Source organism: Abramis brama (assembly GCF_963993115.1).
Source record: "Abramis brama genome assembly, chromosome: 24".
In the NCBI taxonomy this organism is placed as follows: domain Eukaryota; kingdom Metazoa; phylum Chordata; class Actinopteri; order Cypriniformes; family Leuciscidae; genus Abramis; species Abramis brama.
Window position 1 is genome coordinate 21309671 of NC_139986.1, and position 22463 is coordinate 21332133.

Consider the following 22463-nt stretch of genomic DNA (forward strand, 5'->3'; position numbering starts at 1 on the left):
ACAATAAATCACAGATCACCTCGTGTTTCACTAGCACAGAGGGACCCAGACCACTGCATCCTGCACTGAACTCCATACACGCAACCGAACAACGCAAGAGCGCACACACATCATTTTTAGTGCATGTATGAGGTCATGCACACAGGTGTCCTGCAGAGAGAGTAACCAACATTATTTCACATCTGCTAGGTTCGCTTGCATTGCAGACAGAGTGAGAGACGAGACATGGCCATTTTGAAGTATCTCCTGTTAAGCGAGTGTTACAATAACCCAAATTAGCCCAGCTTTTAGTCAATATGAGCAAAAGTTGGGTTAAAGTGTGCAACCCACACTTCCTTTAACCCAGCATGTGTTCTGTCCGATATTTATCCAGTGCTGGGTTGCCAAATGGGTTGTTTTTAACCCAGCCATTTTTAGCGCAGAGGTGTCATGAGCAAAGCTTCATTCAATCGACCAATCCCAGGCTAAAATCAATCATTTTAAATTAATTTAGCAAATCACAAAATTTTAATTTCATTTAACAGTGTTTTTAAATTATTCATGTTTTAAAGATGAACTTTGAGCGTTAAATGACGGCAAATGTAATCTAAATGTGAATAGAAGAAATGAGAATGCAAAAACCTGCACTGTAAAAAAAAAGTGTAATTTTACAGGTAATTGTCTGTATTTTTTTACAGAATTTTACCGTTTTGTCATTATACAGCAAATATCTGTAAAATAAAAGGCATTTGCTGTAATTTAAAGGTCCATTGTTAAATTTACAGGTAATTGCTTGTATTTTGGTTTTACAGCAATTTTACGTTTTTTAAAAGGAACTTGTCTGTATTTTTACAGAGTTATGTAAGTTATGTACCCCTAAATTTACAGTTTAACCTTAAAGTTAAATGTTCTTTTTATGTAATTTGACATAATTTATCTGTTTTTCCACGGTTTAATAAGCCATTATTAACAGTAATGTACTGTAATTTAATTAATTTCGACCGTAAGGTCAATTCTGTATTTTTACGGTTTTTGCCTGTAATTTTGTGAAATGGTAATTTGCTGTAATTTAACAGAACCCGTCTGGAAACTTTGCTGCCAGAGATTTACCGTTTTTTTACGGGATTTTTTTTTACAGTGTGTTTAATAGCTATGTTACTGATATATTGTGCATACCTAGGTTTAATATTTTGCTACCAAAGGCAATTACATCTTTAAGCAGCGAGTAAACGCTATGAGATTAGCATTAAACTAAAAGGGAAAGTACTCTGCCATGTCGGGGATGGACGGATGCACGGATGCTTTAAATGCACCTGAAAAAGAAACAAAACCGGACTCAGCTTCACATAACGTATAGAACATAAAAAAATGAAGTCAACCCAGCTACGCAAGAAAGACATGATTCTTTTGTTTTCTGTCGCAATCCAGTTTTACTGGCAGACACCAGCACTTTTTATTCTTGCCGAGCTGCGTCATCAATTAGCCTATAATTCTTTGGAAAAAACCCTGAACACTCTATGACAAAAAAAATCCCCTGGTCACAGTCCCCGTGGCTTCAACAGGGCTGCCAGAAAATGATGATGGAGCAGAGTTCCTTCGAAATGACGTAAGATGCAGCAAAGTAAATCAAGTGGTTTCACTCACAACCTATAAATCACATCCAGTTTCCTCCACCAGTGGCCATTAAAACAGTCTGAAATAGTGTATGAGATGTCTTTGAAGTGTAAGGCCTGGAAGCAACGAGTACTACACCTACTAACATATTCAAACCCCTGCACATCAGCGCTAATCCAAGGAAAACACTGCACTGGAGGAATAAGCAACTCGTATCATTTGATCTAGAAAGCCTGCATGTTTAGCTTTCAATCACGCCATCATACAGCAAAGGCCTGTACGTAGCCGTGGCCGCTGCGCTTCAAAAGGAAATTCCCTTCAGCACTTTTTTTTTTTTTTTTTTTTTTTCAACGAACAAACTTTCCAAAGCACCTACTCAGGAGTTTAGGGGGAACGGGCGGCTTGCTGAGGTAAAGAAATGCTCGGCTGATGAGAATGATGGATGGTTGGATTTACTTGTGTTCGCCCAACTACAACCTCGCTCAAACAAATACAAACAAGTCTTATAAGTGAAACATACAAAGCGCTAACTTAAAGGGATAGCGATAGACTTAAAGCTAATATTTAATAACACTATTAAATGCAATCTTTTGCAAATCTCAAAACGAATGTCCATTTTTCGTACTGTACATTATAATGTTGTGATGCCTAAATTCACTTGTAGCACTTAAAACCGTTTATTTGGGTTTTTAGTATTTTATTATTAATTATAAAATTGCTTAGTGTTTTCATGTTATGAGTGAGAACCCTTAAATGGCCAGTATTAAAATTCCATGTCGACTTTTCAATATCAATGTATTGCTACAAAAAAAAAAAAAAAACTTCTACACTGACTAAATCTATTGAAAATGAAAGAGTGAATGAGAGACTGAGAGAAAGGAGAGAAAAGATTGACAGACATGATGGGTCTTAACTACTTTTAGTCCAGAGAGAAAAGACTGAAAAGCTTGCAGAGATTCAAAGGGTCTTTGTCTGCTTGCAAAGCAATGGTTACCCACAATTCCCTGCACATAGCTTTCACAGGTGGGTCTTCTTTTTCTTGCAGCGGTCATTGTCTGCAGATGCCATTGAAATGGATTTGCATTTCTAACAATTCAATTATCATGCTCATCGAACAGACCAGTTCACATACCTCCATACTGCAAGATTCCTGCACTGCCTTTAATATATTAGATCCCAAGTTTTCCCTTTTAAATGTATTATAGCAACACAGGACAACACCTCAGAACATTTAATAACAGAAGACTGGATGTTCTTGTATTAAGAATGCTTGTTCCCTCGGTTTCTTTTCATTTCGTTCTGAGGAACAGCTTCAATAGTGGTTTGATCATTAAGAGAAATGCGTCCGTTTATGGGAACTCTCTTCCTCTGGGGAACAGCTGTGAGGTGACGAATCTGTGACAGTTTTTTCTCAAGTGAAGCACTACCGGGACATGTGGGTGGGAGCCCCAACCCATCTGTAGCACAACGGAAAAATGAATATTTCAATAGCATTTCATCATCCATTTGCACAAATTCAATCTACTTGTCAATTTAGGCTGTAGTTCACAACAGCTCCAGCCTTTCCCAATGGCAATAAAAATCTAGACATATTAAAAACCCACACTCAGGGCCACACCAAGAAATTTAAACAAACACACACAACCAACAAACAACTCTGAGAGTGTCTTCCTCAAGCTCCTTAAAGGGATAGTTCATCAAAAATGAACCTTATGTCATCATTTACTCAACTTCATATCATTCAAAACTTGTATGACTTCCTTCTTATACAAAAAGCCTGGCCACACTTTTCAAGGTAATGGGACTGACGAGCACTTCTTGAGATCCAGTCGCATAGGTTAACACTTCACTGGGGTGGATGATTATAAGTCAATAACTTATATTTCAGTCTGTTTCTCACACAAAGCTATCTTGGAATATAGTGCATGAGATGTGCTACTTCTCTGGTACATTTTTGGTCATTTTGGAGCTTGACAGTCCTGATTCATTTCTGTTACACAAACGAGAGCCCAAAATATTCTCCAGAAAACCTTTTGTGTTCTACAGAGGAAAGTCAGTCATGCAGCTTTGAAATGACATGAGGGCGAGTAAATAATGACCGATTTTTATTTCTTGGTCCCAATCCCTTTAACATCAGCATCCTAAGGTAAAACTCGCTCATAATCTCCTCTATAGTTATTTGGAGAACAGATTATAAAGCAAAAACTGAATCCTTTAGCTGCTTTGGAGACCAGTGGCCCTGTGCTATGTTTAGTTGCATAAAAAACTTTGTTACCTAATTGAAAACGGCTGAATAATGCAAAACAGCAGAAGATGAAGTAGTAGACATGATATTCCATCATCCCTCGGGTATGATGTACAGTGCGCAGTCTTGTAATTTACTGGCCTTCAGATGTTTTTTTAAAATTTATTTATGTTTGTGACACTAGAAGCAAAACTCTGACTTGATACTTTTTTCAATCCCTGCCAAGGGGGAGATGGCAGAAACGTCAACAGGATATATATATATATATATATATATATATATATATATATATATATATATATATATATATATATATATATATATATATATATATATATATATATATGTAGAGAGAGAGAGAGAGAGATAAATAGACGGTCTTGCACCCAATCCCCTTTTGTGATTTTGAAGGGAGGCAACAGACCATTCATCTTTTCCCACAATTACTCTTCACAGACAGTTTTGGAGGTCAATGTAAATCTTTTCATCAATGTGGTTAGATTTATCTATTTATCACTCCTCTCTCTCTCCCTCTCTTTTTCTCCTTCAATTTCAACACCAACAACAACCCATGGGCATGCTCTCACATCTCAAACCACTGAAAGCCTGAACGGCCTGTTGCCTTTCTGATCCATGTCCAGGTAAGAGCATAAACCAAAACACACCCACATCCCTCAACTCGCTGCAGGCGAGCCGGTGCTCTCGCCGCCTCCAACACCATGCTGGATATGTGCAGAAAAGCGCCCGTTACTGACCTCCATCATAGTATTAATAAATAAAACATGTTCAGGAGAATGTAAATCAGCCTCCAGCAATCTCAACATATATGACCTCACTTCCCCTCAGTGTTCTGCAGGCCCAGTGGAGGTATAAATAGTACCATAAATGGGTAATAATATCTCCAGTGATGTGTGCATTGGTTTTCCCTCCCTCCCAATCCAGCTAGGTTTATGTTTCAAAATCAGGGAGGTGGGAAGCTTCAAAATATGAGTTTAAACTTTTATTTTCCCAGCATATATGCTCCATCTCCATCGATCTCTCATGTTCATTCTAGCGTTTAGATGTTTATGCTTTTTCAACTGTGGGCGCAAGAGGCACAAAAATCGAAAAATTTGCTGGTTTAAAGCCCTCAACTGCTGCACAGCCAAATATCAGACAACAGCATCCAGATGTCTAATAAAACAATGCCAGCCCTGATTTCACGGAATCCAATTCGCACTGGCTGAAGACATCTGCTCAACAACAACAAGGGTAAACAAAAAAAAAAAAAAACTTCAGATTCAAGCCAAATTATCATTTTCCACACGCTCAGCCTTTCCTTTTCTTTATTTAACATCTTCTGGGATAACAGATGCGGTTTGTGCTGAGAATCGGCTGTGTCACAGGTTGGTTCGGATGCCCCGCTGTTGGGGTAATGAAGAGGCATCTCTCCCAGCTCAGTTCTCAAGGCATTAGCAGGGGTGTGGGAAGATTTACGGCATGCAAAAGGAATCAATCTGGTGCAGTGTTGCAGGATCTGTGTCCAGGACTTACTGTAAAGCCAGAAAGCAGCCAGAGGGAGCCTGGAATTACTATACGCGTGTTGACGGGCTGAGCGTATTAGAGGCAGTGGGAGGTGAACTTCTGCAAAAGAGTGAATCCAATGAATCAGAACCAACCGTGCTGCTCTATAACAACTACACGGGAACTTTGTTCTTCTCCACTATAGCACATTACCCAGGCTGTTCCTCACTGCAGAGCTCGCACTTTAAACATACTCACTGGGAGGGCTGCACGATATTGGAAAAAACAGACATAGTGATGTTTTGTTTTTCTGTGATATATATTGGGATATAAAAACTATTTATAAAAACAAACACCAGATGACTTGAATAGCTCTTGTATTTTATACAGTTTGATTAACATTAATGACACAGACAGCAGCAGGTTTATTAGGCTGCTGTCACTTTAAGACCGAATGCATGGATCCTGGTACACATCTTTTAGTTGTAGTTGTTTACGTTCACTTAAGCCATAGGCTAAGCGACTGTTTGCGAGGATACTCGCAGAGTCTGGCCTTTTGACAAAATTTTGCATGTACAGTTAGGTCCATATATATTTGGACACAGGCACAATTTTCATACTTTTGGTTCTGTATGCCAACAGAATAAAATTAAAATGAAACAATTAAGATGAATTTGAAGTGCAGACTTTCAGCTTTAATTCAAGGGGTTGAACAAAAATATCAAGTAAACATTTTAGAAACTGCAGCCATTTTTTTACACAGTACCCCCATTTTCAGGGGCTCAAATGTAATTGGACAAATTAATATAATCATAAATAAAATGTTCATTTTTAATATTTTGTTGAGAATCCTTTGCAGGCAATGACTGCCTAAAGTCTGGAACCCATGGACATTGCCAAAGACTGGGTTTCCTGCTTTGTGATGCTTTGCCAGGCCTTAACTGCAGCTTTCTTCAGTTGTTGTTTGTTCGTAGGTCTTTCTGCCTTTAGTTTTGCCTTCAGCAAGTGAAATGCACGCTCGATCGGGTTGAGATCAGGTGATTGACTTGGCCATTGCAGAATATTCCACTTCTTTTCCTTAAAAAAACTCCTGGGTTGCTTTTGCAGTGTGTTTTGGATCATTGTCCATCTGTACCGTGAAGCGCCGTCCAACCAACATTGCTGCATTTGGCTTAATCTGGGCAGACAGTAGGGGTGGGCGGTACACCGGTGTCATAGTCATTACCGGTGTGACATTGCGCCACGACATGGATTTTCTAATACCGTCAAAACCGTAATAAATCAATTATGTTCCTTGAACGGCTGCATTTACATTAGGGCTGTAGTCAACCAAAGAAATGCTTAGTCGACCAAAGTCCTGTCCTGCACAACGATTAGTCGACTAAAAAAATAAAAAAAAATAAAAATAAAAATAAAAAAGACGCGATTATTTGCATTTTGATTGAACATTTATTAAACAATTGTCAGAGCATTTATAAAACAACAACGAAAAAACGTTTTTGTTTTTGTTTTATTGACACCTGGGATCCCCCGCGAAACGGTTCTCATTCGCGCTTGAATAAGGCCGGCGACACACTGGCTGCTGGCGTGAGAGTCTCAGCTGCGTTGGGTGTCTGTTTTTATTTCGGCTCCCATGTTAAAAGGTTGGAGTTTGCACACTGCCTGCGTGAGACACGCGTCTCAGGCGCGGCTCGAGCCACGCGGAAAACGCGTGCATGCTAGAAATAGAACCGACGCCTGAGTGTTCCTGCAACAAGAGTGTTCTCTGGCTAGAGCGCAGAACAGCGGAGTTTGTATGAACCGAAGTGCATGCCTGAGCTTGTATTGCTGCTGTTGCTTTGACATTGTGGAAAATAGAATAAACAAAATGTATTAGACTTTTTACCCGTTATTATCAATCTAAATTAATCTCGTTTTTAATTTAGGCAAACTTAATTTCGTTTTTTCTTTATTTAAATTTCGTTTTTCTTTATTTAAATTTTGTTTTTTCTTTATTTAAATTTCGTTTTTCTTTATTTAAATTCCGTTTTTCTTTATTTAAATTTCATTTTTTCTGTATTTAAATTTCGTTTTTTTCTTTATTTAAATTTCGTTTTTCTTTATTTAAATTTCGTTTTTTCTTTATTTAAATTTCGTTTTTTCTTTATTTAAATTTAGTTTTTCTTTAGGCCTATTTAAATTTCGTTTTTCTTTATTTAAATTTCGTTTTTCTTTATTTAAATTTCATTTTTTCTGTATTTAAATTTCGTTTTTTTCTTTATTTAAATTTCGTTTTTCTTTATTTAAATTTCGTTTTTCTTTATTTAAATCTACCCTTTACTGTGTCAGTAATTTGTTAGTCAGAAAAATATTAGACTACCTTAAAAGTATTGCTTAATTAACAGACTGTGTGCGTTTTATATCACTAGTGCAGTGTCCGTTCTCGGAGAATATAGCCGCCCTGCTCGCGTGAGGTGCGCCGCTTCCCGCTCGCGCTGTTCTGTAGTTTACTATTAATTCTGAACGTGTCGCGTCTCGCGTGTCTGTCTATATTGCACCAAATGCGACACTGCACTCCCTTGTGAAGTCGATTGGATGAACGGTTCTCGAAATAATCAAAATGCAAACGGACAGACAGACACATAGAGATTACTACCTATATTCCTTACTGAGCACGAAGCAGCAGTGCAGCCAGCCACAGGTGCGGTTCCCGAGTGTTCTACGTGGTGCGCTAAACTGTGGCGCTGTTACAAAATAGCCTAAATTAAAGCATTTAAAGTTGTGGATAAAACATTTAGAATACTAATTATATTTAGAATACAGTAATATATAACTGCTTATAAAGGAATAAATATCAAGGAGTAAATCAATGAAAATTTCTTTATTGGTGAAAAAAAAAAGTTATACCGTGATATTATACCGTCACCGTTCAAAAGATGAAAAATACCGTGATATTAATTTTAGGTCATATCGCCCACCCCTAGCAGACAGTATATTCCTATACACTTCAGAATTCATCCAGCTGCCTCGGTCTTCTGTCACATCATCATTAAACACCAGTGATCCAGTGCCACTGGAAGCCATGCATGCCCATGCCATCACACTTCCTCCACCCTGTTTTACAGATGATGTTGTATTCTTTGGATCATGAGCTGTTCCAAGCCTTCTCCATACTTTTTTCTTCGCGTCATTTTGGTACGGTTGATCTTAGTTTCATCCGTCCAAAGAATGCTTTTCCAGAACTGGTCAGGCTTTTTTAGATGCTTTTTGGCAAAGTCTAATCTGGCCTTTCTATTCTTGATGCTTATGAATGGTTTGCACCTTGTGGTGAACCCTCTGTATTTGCTCTCGTGAAGTCTTCTCTTGATTGTAGACTTTGACAATGACACGCCTACCTCCTGGAGAGTGTCCTTCACTTGGCTGGATGTTGTGAATGGGTTTTTCTTTACCATGGATAGGATCCTGCGATCATCTACCACTGTTGTCTTCCGTGGACGTCCAGGCCTTTTTATGTTGCTGAGCTCACCAGTGCATTCTTTTTTTTCTCAGAATGTACCAAACTGTTGATTTGGCCACTCCTAATATTCCTGCTATCTCTCGGATGGATTTATTTTGTTTTTGAAGCCTAATGATGGTCTGTTTGACTTGCATGGAGTGCTCCTTTGAACGCATGATGTAGGTTCACAGCAATAGATTCCAAATGCAAATACTACACTTAGAATCAACTCCAGACCTTTTACCTGCTTAATTGATGAAGAAATAACGAAGAAATAGCCCACACCTGTCCATGAAATCGCTTTTGATTCAATTGTCCAATTACTTTTGGTCCCTTGAAAAAGGATGTAAAAAAGAGCTGTAATTCCTAAACCCGTCCTCCAATTTGGATGTAAATACCCTCAAATTAAACCTGAGAGTGTGCACTTTCAGCCCATATCCATTAAATAACTATAGCTTGAATGTGTTTTGGTAAATACCTGAAAAAAAGAAAAATGGTGCCTGTGTCCAAATATATATGGACCTAACTGTATATGTCCGTTCAAGCCCAAATAGACGTGAAAGAGAACGGAATTCTGTTTTTGCATGCTGTCTGCACAGAAAACAGTGCACAAATTCCAAATTGAGTTATATTTCATGTCTTGTGCTTAAATTTTTTTAATTGCTTGAACGTTTAAACTGACAGGACCTAAAACACATGCAAATGATAAACTTCCACTTCACTCTATGATTGTTAAACTTTGTAATTAATCCGCAAATCATGTGCGTTTCGAACTGTGGGGCCTGTTCTATACGAATCACTACGATCCCTATACTTGACATCGCACATGTGACTATCGCGGATGTGCACATTGCAAAATCGATGCAAAATTCTCACTGAAATTAAATTATATTTACATTAATACAGCTGATTTTTCTCCACAATCAGTGAGATTCTGTGCAGGCACAATTATGTGTAACACAGCTTGTGTTGCCCAATGTCACCAATGACGTCCACATGTAGCCAAAAAAAGAAAAAGCAAAAAAAAACAACTCCTCCTACATGAACTACTAAGTGTGCATGTGCAAATATGTTGACATGTGCTTGACAATTCGATAATGAAATCCCACTGGGAACCACCATTTGGTCACAGCTTTGATTCTGTCATCGTTCCCGCACAAACTCCTCTCCTTCATCACCCGTTTTCACATGTTTCATTAAGACCACTTTTAATGAGGGTATTTCAGCTAGCACGAGCTGAATCTCTGCAGTCGGCTTGCGTCCTGCCGACCATTCAGTAGAAAGAGACAGATTGCACGTCATTGTCATAATAGGCCCCAGGGCTATTATTAGTCCGCCTTGAAATGGGCCTCCAGATTTGGAATCGACTAAAAATACAGAAGAAAGTGTGAGACGGTGACCAGTAGCTACTTGAAACATCCAGACACACAGAAACAGGCACACAATAATCCATAGTTGTCCTTGAGACTCACTCGAGACCATCAGGCCATAATTAAAGAGTGTCTCCTGCTAACCACTCATTACCTTGTAATTTGCCCTTGTAGAGCATCAATCTAGTGCAAGACGGCAGGACGGCCCATTTCCTGAGCGCACCGGTATAGATCTGAAGACTTGCTAAGTGAGATGTCATTCAACTGCAGACATCTCACACACCGAGACAAAGGAGGGCAAGGAAGTTCATGGCAAAATGTTTGAATTAAAAATGAAAAAGCACGACTGTCATTATTGCCAACATAAATTCCTCATCCCCCTAATGTCCTTGATGCTAGATGAGAACGACAGGAACACAGATCATGAGAAACTCTTTTATTTGACAGATCGACCAGTTTTCGTGTACTTCTTGTGTGGTGAAGTCCGTATAGGTTTGCTTCGGTTTAAGCCTGCTTTTCCCGAAGGGAGTAACTGATAACATTTCTCTCCCTACTAGAATACAATGATCAGCTACTAAATCCCCATCTTGCGGGCTTCGCTTTCCCTGAATTCAATTTCATACAGCACTGAGTCCCGGCAAATGATGTGAACATCAGTCATCTAGTCACTGAGGCAGCGCAGGGCGTATTCGAGCAGGACTTTTTGCCATTAAAAGTGTGACGCATTTGTAAGCATCAATTTCAACTTTCATGCTGAATAAGACATTAAAGTGTTTCTCGGTTTGGTACAGACAAGAGTTTCATATTTAAGAAAAAACTTTCAAGTTTGTTAAAACCGAGGCCTGACTAAGCCTTTTCCGTAACACTGTAGGGATCAAAATTGTAAAGAATTTAACGGCTCTGGTTCCGATAACACTTCCAGTAACGATTCTTGAAATTCTTGGTTTCTTAGTGATTGTCGGAAATAAACATTGGGGGAAAAAATGCAATTGCATTCCCAAATAAGATCATTTGGTCACACTTTAGTTTAGGGTCCAATTCTCACTAACTATTAACTACAACTTTTGCCTCAAACTCCTAATTACTACTTATTAATAGTTAGTACTTGGTAGTTGTTAAATTTAGGTATTGGGTAGGATTAAAGGATGTAGAATATGGTCAAGCAGAATAAGGCAAAATGTGCTTTATAAATACTAATAAACCAGTAATAGGCATGCTAATAAGCAACTAGTTAATAGTGAGAATTGGATCCTAAACTAAAGTGTTTCCGATAACGGTTTTCTATGTTTTTGATTCACTAAAATGAGCCGACTCATAAGATTTATACAATGAAGAAACTGGTTGCACAGTATGTTTCTGATTCACTAAAAAGAACTGACTCATTATATTAATTAATTTAGGAATCAAACTATACTGGGCGGTGTTTCCCAAAAGCAACGTAAGCCTAAGTTAAACGTAGAAAAATTGCCACCAATGCTCTTTACGATCCACTTAGGCTTACGATGCTTTTGGGAAATGCAGCCATGGTTGTGCTGCATGTTTCTGATTCATTACAATTTTTTATATATAAGACATTCCACGACCCTAAAAAACAGATTCAACACGTTCAAATGGTGAAAACGTGCTCTGACCAACGACAACAGACGCCGACAGGGGTAACACACTGATCCGACAAAACCTGTTGCCGTTGGTCGGCGTCTGTCAGTTCAGTGTGAATTGGCATTAAGATGTTTCTATGTTCCCAACCCTTGTGGTCCAAAAAAAAAAAAAAAATGCATCATCGTGGATGTTCTTTTTTGTATGAAATTACCCCATGTCAACACAGGAACCAACTGTCTGTCTCCATCTCATGAGAGAGAGAGAGAGACGCAATGGCCCAGCACACATCGCTAAAGAGATTAGCATAACTCCATGGTTTTCTTCGGAGACAACGGCCTCTAATCCCTCGCTGATCTGATTGGATTAACACACTAAGGCTGTCCCAGCTCATATGGACATAGCTGTGCGCTACGCTATCATGCAATGTACAGTCACTGACACAGCTAACGTCCCAAAGTTCAGGTGTATCCTCTGACCAGCTAACCTTAATACTGAGCTTTACCACAATCATCAAAGGCTTTGAACTTTGCAAACACCACATCCAATTCAATGTGCAATGTCCAAGAAATGTGCAATTGATGGACCGCCATTGATTATGTTTTTCATGAGGTCAGTTAACCAAATCCAAATGCATCGTAAAAAACGACAACGGTTGTTCAGACTGAGATGCATTAACAAAATCTGTTTTGAATCTAATTTCAATAACTGTTCAGAGTTCAGACTACAAAAAAATGAAATGGATTTGAGTTTGAGAGAAGAAAAAAACCTATTATATTCCACATTACTTGAAAAATTATGTCCAATTTACCTCAAATGTCTCACAGTGTGGTTGTTGGAATGAATAAGCTCCAATGCGGACTTCAAAATTCAACATGAGACTGATAGACCATGAGGCCTAGAAAAGGGTCTGAATGAGTGATATCAGTGAAAAATAAGAATAATATCAGCTCTACACCGGTATGGTATCTCTTAAGATAAATCAACGTAAGAACGAGTGAGGTTGAACAGAAAAGTCCTCCAATTACCTCCAAAGTGTGTCTGAGTGGCTCTCACTGAACCGTGAGCCATCACAGCCTGACAGTATCTGATTCAATTTAGCGACGAACCTCCTGCTTCTCATCGCCGCTACAGACCACCGCTCATCCAGAGCTCATCCAGTTTCATGCCTGCTACAGGAAATCCATGCCCAGATTTCTGCATTAAACTCGCATGTCAGGTAACCACAATTTATATACTTTTCCAGCATCATTTTACTACGCAAGCAACACAAAAGAAGATGGTCATAATTGTGCAGTTTTACATTAAAGGAGACATTTCAGTCATGCTCGCAGAGAAGAACAGAGAGAGAAAAGCTATGAATTGGTAAGAAAGAGCAGTAGATACAGCGAGGGAGGTAATGAGCACAACAAAAAAATAAGAGCAGGGGAAAGTCTGAGAGAATTTGGCCCTAATTTGTCTCAGCGGACAGGTAGTTAGTGGCTTACCGCTGGCCTGTTCCCTCACAGGCTGCTGTCCTGTCTCTCTGGCTCACTGTAAATCACATCCTGCAGCCAGCACCACTACTATTACCAGTCCACACACCTTCTTCAAGATTACACCAGTGCGGCAAAGAGGATTCACCCAGTCAGAGTCTATTTATAACCTTTGTGACCCCTCGATCTCATTGATCATTGTATTCATTTTTCAGCTGGTTATGTTCAGCCGTTAGGCCCTACCGGTATATGCCAAAACTACGTAATTATATATTTTTTTGCAAGCAACATATAAACTACTTTTTTTTATTTTATTATATTATGTTTTACCGGTGCTCAAAAGGCTAAAAAATGTGCTAAAAATGGCATAAAAATCTTTATGAATCCTTTATGTCATATTTATATCATAAATATATTTGTATAGGACCATGTGACCCTGAAGACTGGAGTAATGGCTGCTGAAAATTCAGCTTTACCATTACAGGAATAAATTACATTTTAAAATCTGTTGACATAATAGAAAACAGTCATTTTTCATACTTTCAGAAAGTCAAATAAATCTTAAGAGTCCAAACCCCCCAATAAATAAATAACCCCTCAAAAAAGCAAATAAATAAACCACACCTCAATCCTACACTAAGCCAAAAACCTTCTCAAAAAAGAAAAAAGTATAAACCATTACAAAAATTGTATGATTATGTAACAGAATTAATCATTTTCTTTAGTTTATTATTTTTAGGCTAAACTAAAGTGATGAAGTCCTTTTACATTAGTTAAATATGGCATCATAAATCACACAGAGCAGAATAAAACCATTAATAATGTGACATGAGGTAAATATATTAAACATATTTGATGGAATTGAACAGATTGAATTATTCGTGTTGATTAAACACAATAAAAACAACTCAATGAATTCAATATCCTACGAACCTAAAACTATCCATTAACATTTTTACATCTCTAAAGTTGTTCATTTGAAATACATTTCAGATGCTATTTATATGTTGATGATGCAGATATCGTTCTAAACACATGCTAGAACTACATATAATGACAAATAGGAACGCCAACAGACATTTCTGTTCTATCATTACGTTATTACAGTCTCCTTTAGTTTTAATACACAAATTGCTTTATTCATACAGTAGGCTACATCTTCGACTGAAACCTATTAGTCAGTTAAAGTCTTCCAGAAATAGCCATTTGACTCTAGTGGGCTAAGTATTCATCACAAAACGTCACAAGCACCATGAACACTGCAAAGCAATTCCTAATAAACCTATGCTGCACATTAGTTTCATAATAGCTGTGGTGGAAAAATCAGGCTGAAGATTTGCTGTACTGATTCTTATCAGCATTTATGTCCAGAACAAATCCTCTTATAATCATTCAAGCTACAAAGAGACCTTACCTAGACATAATATCCCTGAACAGTTCCCAGTGGAGCCCGAGACCCAAATTTAGCACAAAAGCAGCTCTGTCTAAATCTATGTCACCATCCCGCCTGATCCAGATCTATGACAGCCAGCGTTTCATCACATCTCCAACTTTGAACTGCACATCATCAGCCCAGAAAGTAGAGAGGTGTGGTGCTACTTAAATTACATAAAGATTAATAAATAACATTATTGCAACATAATCTTATTATATAAGGTTTATGGATGCCAGCCCTGCATTTAAACTGCAGTTTCCTATATAATCGTTAAGATAAGCAACCCTCATGACATGCAGACGATGTAAACAGTCTGTTGCCAAGGGCTACAGACAGATTGGACTTAAAGCTGTCAATAGCTGCATGCTTAGGTGAAAACTAACATGGTGTGTGTGGGTGATGGATTAAGCGCAGGGCAGAATGCAATGTTCTTCAAAACGCTAAGTATTAAACTTTAGCAATGTCTACAGTTTGTGCTACTGGCATGATTAATACCCCAATAATTTGACTTGTTGAATACTATTTTGAAATTACTATTTACTGTGAAATCTGCTGAGTTTGCTCAAATATTTGAAAGGTTGTTTGAAGCTGTTCTGCTTATAATAACTTGCTCTTGCATTTCCTGTATAGGCCTTTATCACAGTCAGCGTCTTCACAACCGGCTCCGATTAGTAGCGTAAACGAATTTCCGCCTGCATTATTGTCAATGGACGGACGCCAGTTTTGAGAAGAAAATTAAAATAAACTAATTTAATCAAACAAATCAAAAATATTTAAAACTGTTTACAGACCCTATGTATGTCGTCTTTTATTTTATTGTGTCACATTATCTGAGACGCGATTGTCAACTAGTCATGAGGTTAACGGGCAGCACGCAGCTCAAGTTACTGCCAGAGGAAATATCTGACTGATTTCATTTTGTTTTTAAAGCTATTTTCTTTAATTTTGCATTATATTACCACCAATTTTTGTCTACACTACAGTATAATGCTATCAAATCATTACACTCAAACATGGAGGATATAGCTCAAACCAAACCAGTTAATTTCGTGAATTGTGCATGGGCTGGAAACACCCCTTTATTTAAACAACTTCAATTTGATCTAATTATTGATGATTACATTGTGAAGTAAGTGCGTGAAAAAATGCGAACATTATTGTTTAATACAATAAGTTGAATACAATAAGTATTGTAATCTTGCAGTTCTCTAATAAAATAAGGTGTCAGACTCTGAAGTATTGCGCATACACATACAGTATGGCTTAAGCACTCCCCTTTAAATGAAGTCTCACAAAATCTTGTGGGAAAAACGGAATATTATTCCTCTATGTTGTTATCATTATAGTTAGGTTAAGGACTTGAAGTAAATCACAAAATATGTGTCGGAATATTACGACACCTTTTTTTTTCCTGTTTCACAATACTCAATTAATGATTGTAAAATGAGATTGGTGTCTTTAGAAGAAGTAGGCCTATCTGTGCTGAATTTGACGTCACAACAATCCCGTGCTATGGGCACAGCCATTGATACAGGCTACAGCGGACGTTTTTTACACTACTATTTGAAGCTTGAACCTGAACACGGTAGTGTGATAAAGGCCTATTACAAACACAAGATACACAAAGTATTCATAGACAGTCACAAATCACAAATGAGTCATTTACACAACACCTCTCCATGCAACTGCATGCGATGTTAATTCAGTAGTGCACAGACGGTAGACCCCATCCAAACTATCAGTTACAACATTTTCCTCAAGTGCAACTAACCTTATTCTATTTCTGGTTGAGTCTCAAATTGCTCTCCTTCTCTCATCGGCGTGCACACACACACACACACACACACACGTGTGTCATTAAGACGTTACCCAGGGGAAGGACAGATAATGACCTTTCTCTGAATTTTATGATAATCTTAACAAGCAACTGCCCCCGCCATAAAACACATTAGAGAAGGAGGTTCAACTTCTAGTAGAATGTAGTATACATTGTAGTACAGTGTTTTTATAAAAAAGTAGATTAACTTCAAGTGAGAATTAGATGGCAAACATAATCTGAATGAAAAAATTTTAAATATATTATAATAGTCTGATAACTGATATAGTACTGCTATATTGTGTATACCATCAATTTCATTAGCATGTGAACACAATTCTTAATCTCTTTTAAAACTTTCTTAGAGATTTTAACTTAACCTTCCTACAGGGTCACATTATCTCTGTATTAAAACCCAGTGAATTGTGTACTATAAAGCACTTTGTAGTCACTGAACACAGGGCGATTCCATCTTGAAAACATGTCAACAGCAGGGGAGTGTGAACGGCGCTCTACTTGTTTAAGTGTAACTGTGGCTGATGGCGTGGGGCTGTTGAGACCAGCCAGTAACAACTGATGGCTCTCTTGGTAGTGCGAGTCACTTAGGCCTGTGCATCAAGGCATATGTGATGCACTCAGCCAGCGGGATACCTATTAGGCTAGTTGGGCCAGCTTTTAAACCCTCTCTTTCAGTTATTGGACATAACCATCCATGAAATTTCCAATTTTCATCAGCCTAGCCTACAGCTGACAGAACGTGGCCATTCAATGGTTGAGAAACCTGTGGATTTAGAAGGTCTTGACTGAAAAGTGCAGGTTTATCCAAACATCATGTCAATTAGAGGTCCAAGAGGTTAGCTGGCCATTTGCTAAACGTACACTGGAATGCTCAGTCATTCCACAAAGTTCCCCGGCAGAGTAAAAAAAAATCCTTTAGAAAACCACCTGGGAAAGTGAAAGGCAAGGCAAGTTCTAGGATGACTTTTCCTTGCACTTAGTAACTCTGAAACATGACTCACAGTATCCATTATCACATTTAGTCCCAGTGATTTTTAAACGCGCAAAGAAGTCATGAAAGATGTTTTTTTAAGCTGTCCGGAATAGGAAGATATCAGCATGTTATTTCAGCTCTCCCTGCAGGCCTGCTAAAACACACCCCATTGTGCGTCTGAGTTAACTGGTTACACAGCTGGAGAGCTTCCTTGTGTATAAACTGAAACTGCTTTGGTGTTTTCTAGTCATTGTGACAATAAACACAACTGAGCCACTTCATTTTGTGATCAGCTTAAAAAAATTGACATGCAGGACAGAAATAGGGGTGATATTGCTTACTGGTTAAAACTATAAAATGAAACCCTGTATAGGTTCAAGCCCTGCATGGGGTGGTGGAACCACAATTTCCACAAAAATACCATAGTTATGTAAGACTGGAAAAACTGGAAAAGAGGGCAACTCTCTGAGAGGGAAAGGAAATTAACATTCGAACTCTTGTGCACCATTCGAGATGCAAGTCTCACCTCAGAATCACCCTAATCTACATCTCTTTCCCTCTTCCCCCCATTCCTTCTCTCTCATGCTGAGATCACTAAAATTCACCCAAGAATCTATATGGTTTAATGTGAATAATTATCATACAGTATTACACATGTTTGGTATCATTTGAAATGTCTCAGTGCGACTGGTACAAAGGTCTCATTCCCAAAGAAGTAAACCAAAAGGTAAGGTGTGTAAGAGTTTAGAGATAACTCACACACGGAGGAGGGTGTGTCTTCCAGGCAAATGGCATCCTGCTCCCAAAAGGTGTAAACTCTGAATGCAAATTCCCATTGTTATCAAATGTTTCCATGTGAAAGAAGTTTCCGTTTATATAAAAAAATGCAACAAGATGCTCAGGGCGATTTGTAGCTCAAATTAGCCTGTGATACTGAGAGTGGCCAAGACTCTCAGCATCATGTATTTTCTAATGTCAGGTTTGCATCTTTTCTCTTTATTCCAGAGCATTTGAGGTTTTGTATTTATTATCTTTGAACTGATTATGTACATAATAAATTGTTACATTTGATTTTATTCCGACTGACTCTGAAATTGTTTTCCCAAGTAGATTAAACGGATTCGTATGTTACTGCAAATTTTGCGTCAGATTAGTGATGACTAATATTTGGCACTAATTCAAGTGTACGTGTTTTGCAAAGACAAAAAGTGAATTTCCGTTTAGGGCAGCAAAAGTGATGCTTGACCAACGTAAATCTGGATGTGTCTTACCTCTGTTTTAATTTAATGTTACTTTAGTAAAGTGTACGTGGGAAACCACGGCATGGCCAATCCAAAGCTATTATAAGACAAGTAAAGTAATTTGACTTATATCTGTAGTAGTGGCCATACCTCTACTGAAGTAAACGTTACTTTAGTCTCAAGTGTATGCAATCACGGGGGCTATACCAAAGTATCTTTGATTGTGTAAGCGTGAATGCGACCAATCTCAGGTATATAGCAATAACCTCTGTTTAGTGATCGAAGCAGGCGAGATTGTGATCGTGAGACCCACGTTAAACAAGGCGTGAGGACCTCTGAGCAACATAGCTTCCTAATATGAACGGGTAAAATATAAGTAAAAAGTTAAATTGAACAATCCAATGTAGGCCTATTGCTTAACTATTATATAATTGACCAATAACCAATTGGCAATCTAGCTTAAATTCAAGGTCATGATTAAATGGAGTCAGATAAAAGCTTAAATGGAATTAAATTACTTTGCCACGCAGAAAGGCAGTAACGCAGAGACCTTCACCCAAAGGACTTGTGATATCACTTTCATCAAAAATATAAACTAAATAAGAAAAAGTTCTGATAGTTCCAAATACTAAATAATTTTGCAGAAACTATGGGACATTTTCATAGAAATTAAGGACAAGTTTAAACTCAAAGGGATGGAGCAATAAACTAACCCTATTACTACTGTGCCACTGAGTAATACATTTTTCTTTAGGTCAAGTTCAAGTGACTAAATAAAAGTTTCAACTTAATGATGTAATATTCCATTAATATATATATTTTTTTAAATGTCATAATGACATCATCATCTCTTCAGCATGTAAACGCTTTAAGGACAAGTGTCAAATGAGTTGTCAGTAGGTCTTAAATAGTCAGTCCTGTAACCATGATATAGAGTAAACAACTGTTTATTAAAAATATGGACATATCAAACGTGAGCATTAAATCTTTCTAACATACGACTTGTAGTGCTACCGTGGCTTGAACACATGACCAATGGCTAAATTAACTAAAAGATGTCAACTATTTCCCATCAGCCTTTTCAAAGACACAGCAATACTACATCTCAATATGGCAATATATTAGGCTATTAGGCTATATATAGGTCCCAGAGAATACTACAGATGAAAATGATCTATCTAAATCATATTTTTTGTCTGATTAAATGTTTTTAAAAAACAAAATACGTCAAAATCACTTTTTCAAAATGGAAATGCCGTGGAATGTCCCTTTCAACTCCTACAGCATAACTTCGGTAAAACAAATGAGGAAACACCATCCCACACCGAAGCAGTAAATGAAACAAACAAAAAATGAAGCGATATTGCCCAAACGAAACTCATTCGGACTCACCTTAAGATTGACTGGGTAAACGGTGACTTGAACGTTTTCTAAGCGAGAACTAGGCTACAGAAATGCTGTTGTTTACACACGACTGGAGATTTAACGTTACTGAGGCGATTTTACAACAGTTTAAAACCTTAAAGTTATCTAACGTTATACAGGCAACGATAAACCCAAAATCTGACTTACGCTCTCAGAGTAACTCTTCGCGACACTGAATGTTTTGAAAACCTTGAGATTTTCAGCACTTGCAGGGTCAAACAAACAAACTCACCTCATTTTTTTCGACTTGCTCTCTTTTTTGTTGAGAACTCCCGGGACGCAGTTGGTGAGCTCGGTCCAGTCCGCATGTAAACCGCAACTCCAGCCGGTGGAGAACCGAGAAAACAACCAGGTCTCCTTTCGGTTCGGACGGTAGCAAGTACACTTCTTCTGCCCCGGTCTACAATCACACGGAAGCTCCAGTCGAACATTTTGGACCAGGTGTCTCCCGAAGGTGGTCCCGCCGGTCTTTTGGATGTGGAGAAACACAATCACGTCTTCTCCCTTGATTTCGAAATCGATATTGCGCTCTAGATCTTTAATAGGGAAGTAGTACTTTTTCACATAGTGCGGATCCGGAGTGGGGAAAATGGTCATGTCCTCTTCGCCGAGAAGGTACCCGTGCGGGGAGCCGAAGTTTATCACCCCGGGAGCCACGTACTGGTACAAAATCAGCATGAAGAAGACCGATCCGACGACGATCAACAGAAATTTACTGGTCCTTTCAACCATGTTCCTTTCCGTGTCGTTCATTTGTTATCATTTCTCAGACAACAGCAGGGGCTTCTGTGGTGGCTTGCACCCTTCGCGTCTCTTCGTAGACAGATCATCATAGGTCCACTTAAGAGTTCGAGATCTCGAGACAATGTGTGCTTGGATACATTACATCCACATTTCGACCGGTCCTATACCTGTCGAAAATCCAGATCAAATCCGTTCACGGGACCCGTGCTGCAGATGAAGGCACAGCAGTCCTCTCAGACCTCGAGTTGTTGAGTCCTCTGTGAAGCGACTAGTCAGAAAATACCTCCCTTGTCTCGTATAATTATTCTAAACAGCGACACCCACTTTCCCCCACACACATCAAGCTCTCACTAGTAACTGTGAGGAAATGGGCTTTAATGCTTCGTTTGGAGTTCCCGTTTGCAGTTTATTTTTTGGTTGATAAAAACCCAAAAAAACCAAACAATGTTGACTATAATGTAGATATGTACTAAATAACTTTATGCAACTATAACTAAAAATTACATTTTTAATGCCAAATATCGCGAAATATAATGATACCTTTTAAAACTTTTTCTTTGAAAAATTCCACAGAACCCCTAAGTAGCCACTTGGTTAAAAAAAAAAGGTTTAAAAAAAATAAGATTATTAATGTTTTCCATTAATAAGTCGACTCTAATAATAAACAGTTTAATGTTTTATGGTGCACACAAGTTAACTGAAAATAAATAATTCGCCTCATGCCAATGCATGGAGCACAAATAAATTCCGTACGAGAACCAAAACATCAATCTTGTAGTAATTGAGGAGATTTAGTTAGCGCCGCTGATCCACACAGAACTGATAGGGGGCGACACAGAGGAGTACGACGGCTGACAATGGAATATTGAAAATTTCCTCCATATATGAATACCCCGGTACGTTGGGAATGGGATAAGATGACCCCTGGGACAAGATGACCCACCAAACGCCCCTGAATATTGTTAGGTATTAAATAATTATTGTTAATTATTGTTAATAATTATTATATCTTTAATTAAAATATGGGCAATTAAATAGGTAAATATTCATATGCCTGTATGAAATATTCATAGAATAATTTTACCTTTCAGACAAATCTCTTTTACTGGGATTCTGCTTTGCCTGCCATCAGTTATTCAATTATTCAACTAGCCTATATCTTCCCCCATCCTACACTATGATGCATTAATATATATAAAACTGTATATGATATTTTGATAACATATACAAATGGTTTCCTTCTTTAAAAACCTCTAACGTGTTCTTATATCTTATAGTTCTGGCATTTAAGCTTTATTTCCAGAGTACATCTAAAAGCAGAGACAGAGATTTATGGACATTGTTGATTCGTGACACAGGAAGGCTTTTGAACCTCTAAGGCTTTTGAATTTAAGTCTAAGTGCAAGTAAAGCAATATATTTAGGTCTTTAATGTTCCATTTCAGAACACACTATCAGAGACAATAAGGCTTAGAAGTAAGCCTACATTATGTTAAATGTGGCTGTCGTGACTGTGAACGAACCCACATAGACCCTGTTCAGCTTTTGAATGATG

The 22463-nt window shown here is 38.1% G+C and overlaps 1 protein-coding gene across 1 annotated transcript in view; it reads right to left on the bottom strand.

The window, feature by feature from the left end:
• The window catches only part of hs6st1b (heparan sulfate 6-O-sulfotransferase 1b), a 50648-nt gene extending 29471 nt beyond the window's left edge, over window positions 1-21177 (bottom strand). Inside the window, exon 1 of the mRNA XM_084102565.1 lies at window positions 20398-21177. Coding sequence (XP_083958691.1) covers window positions 20398-20918 — 521 coding nt within the window. The 5' untranslated portion in view covers window positions 20919-21177. The remainder of the gene's footprint in view (window positions 1-20397) is intronic.
• Between the last annotated feature and the right edge of the window lie 1286 nt (window positions 21178-22463).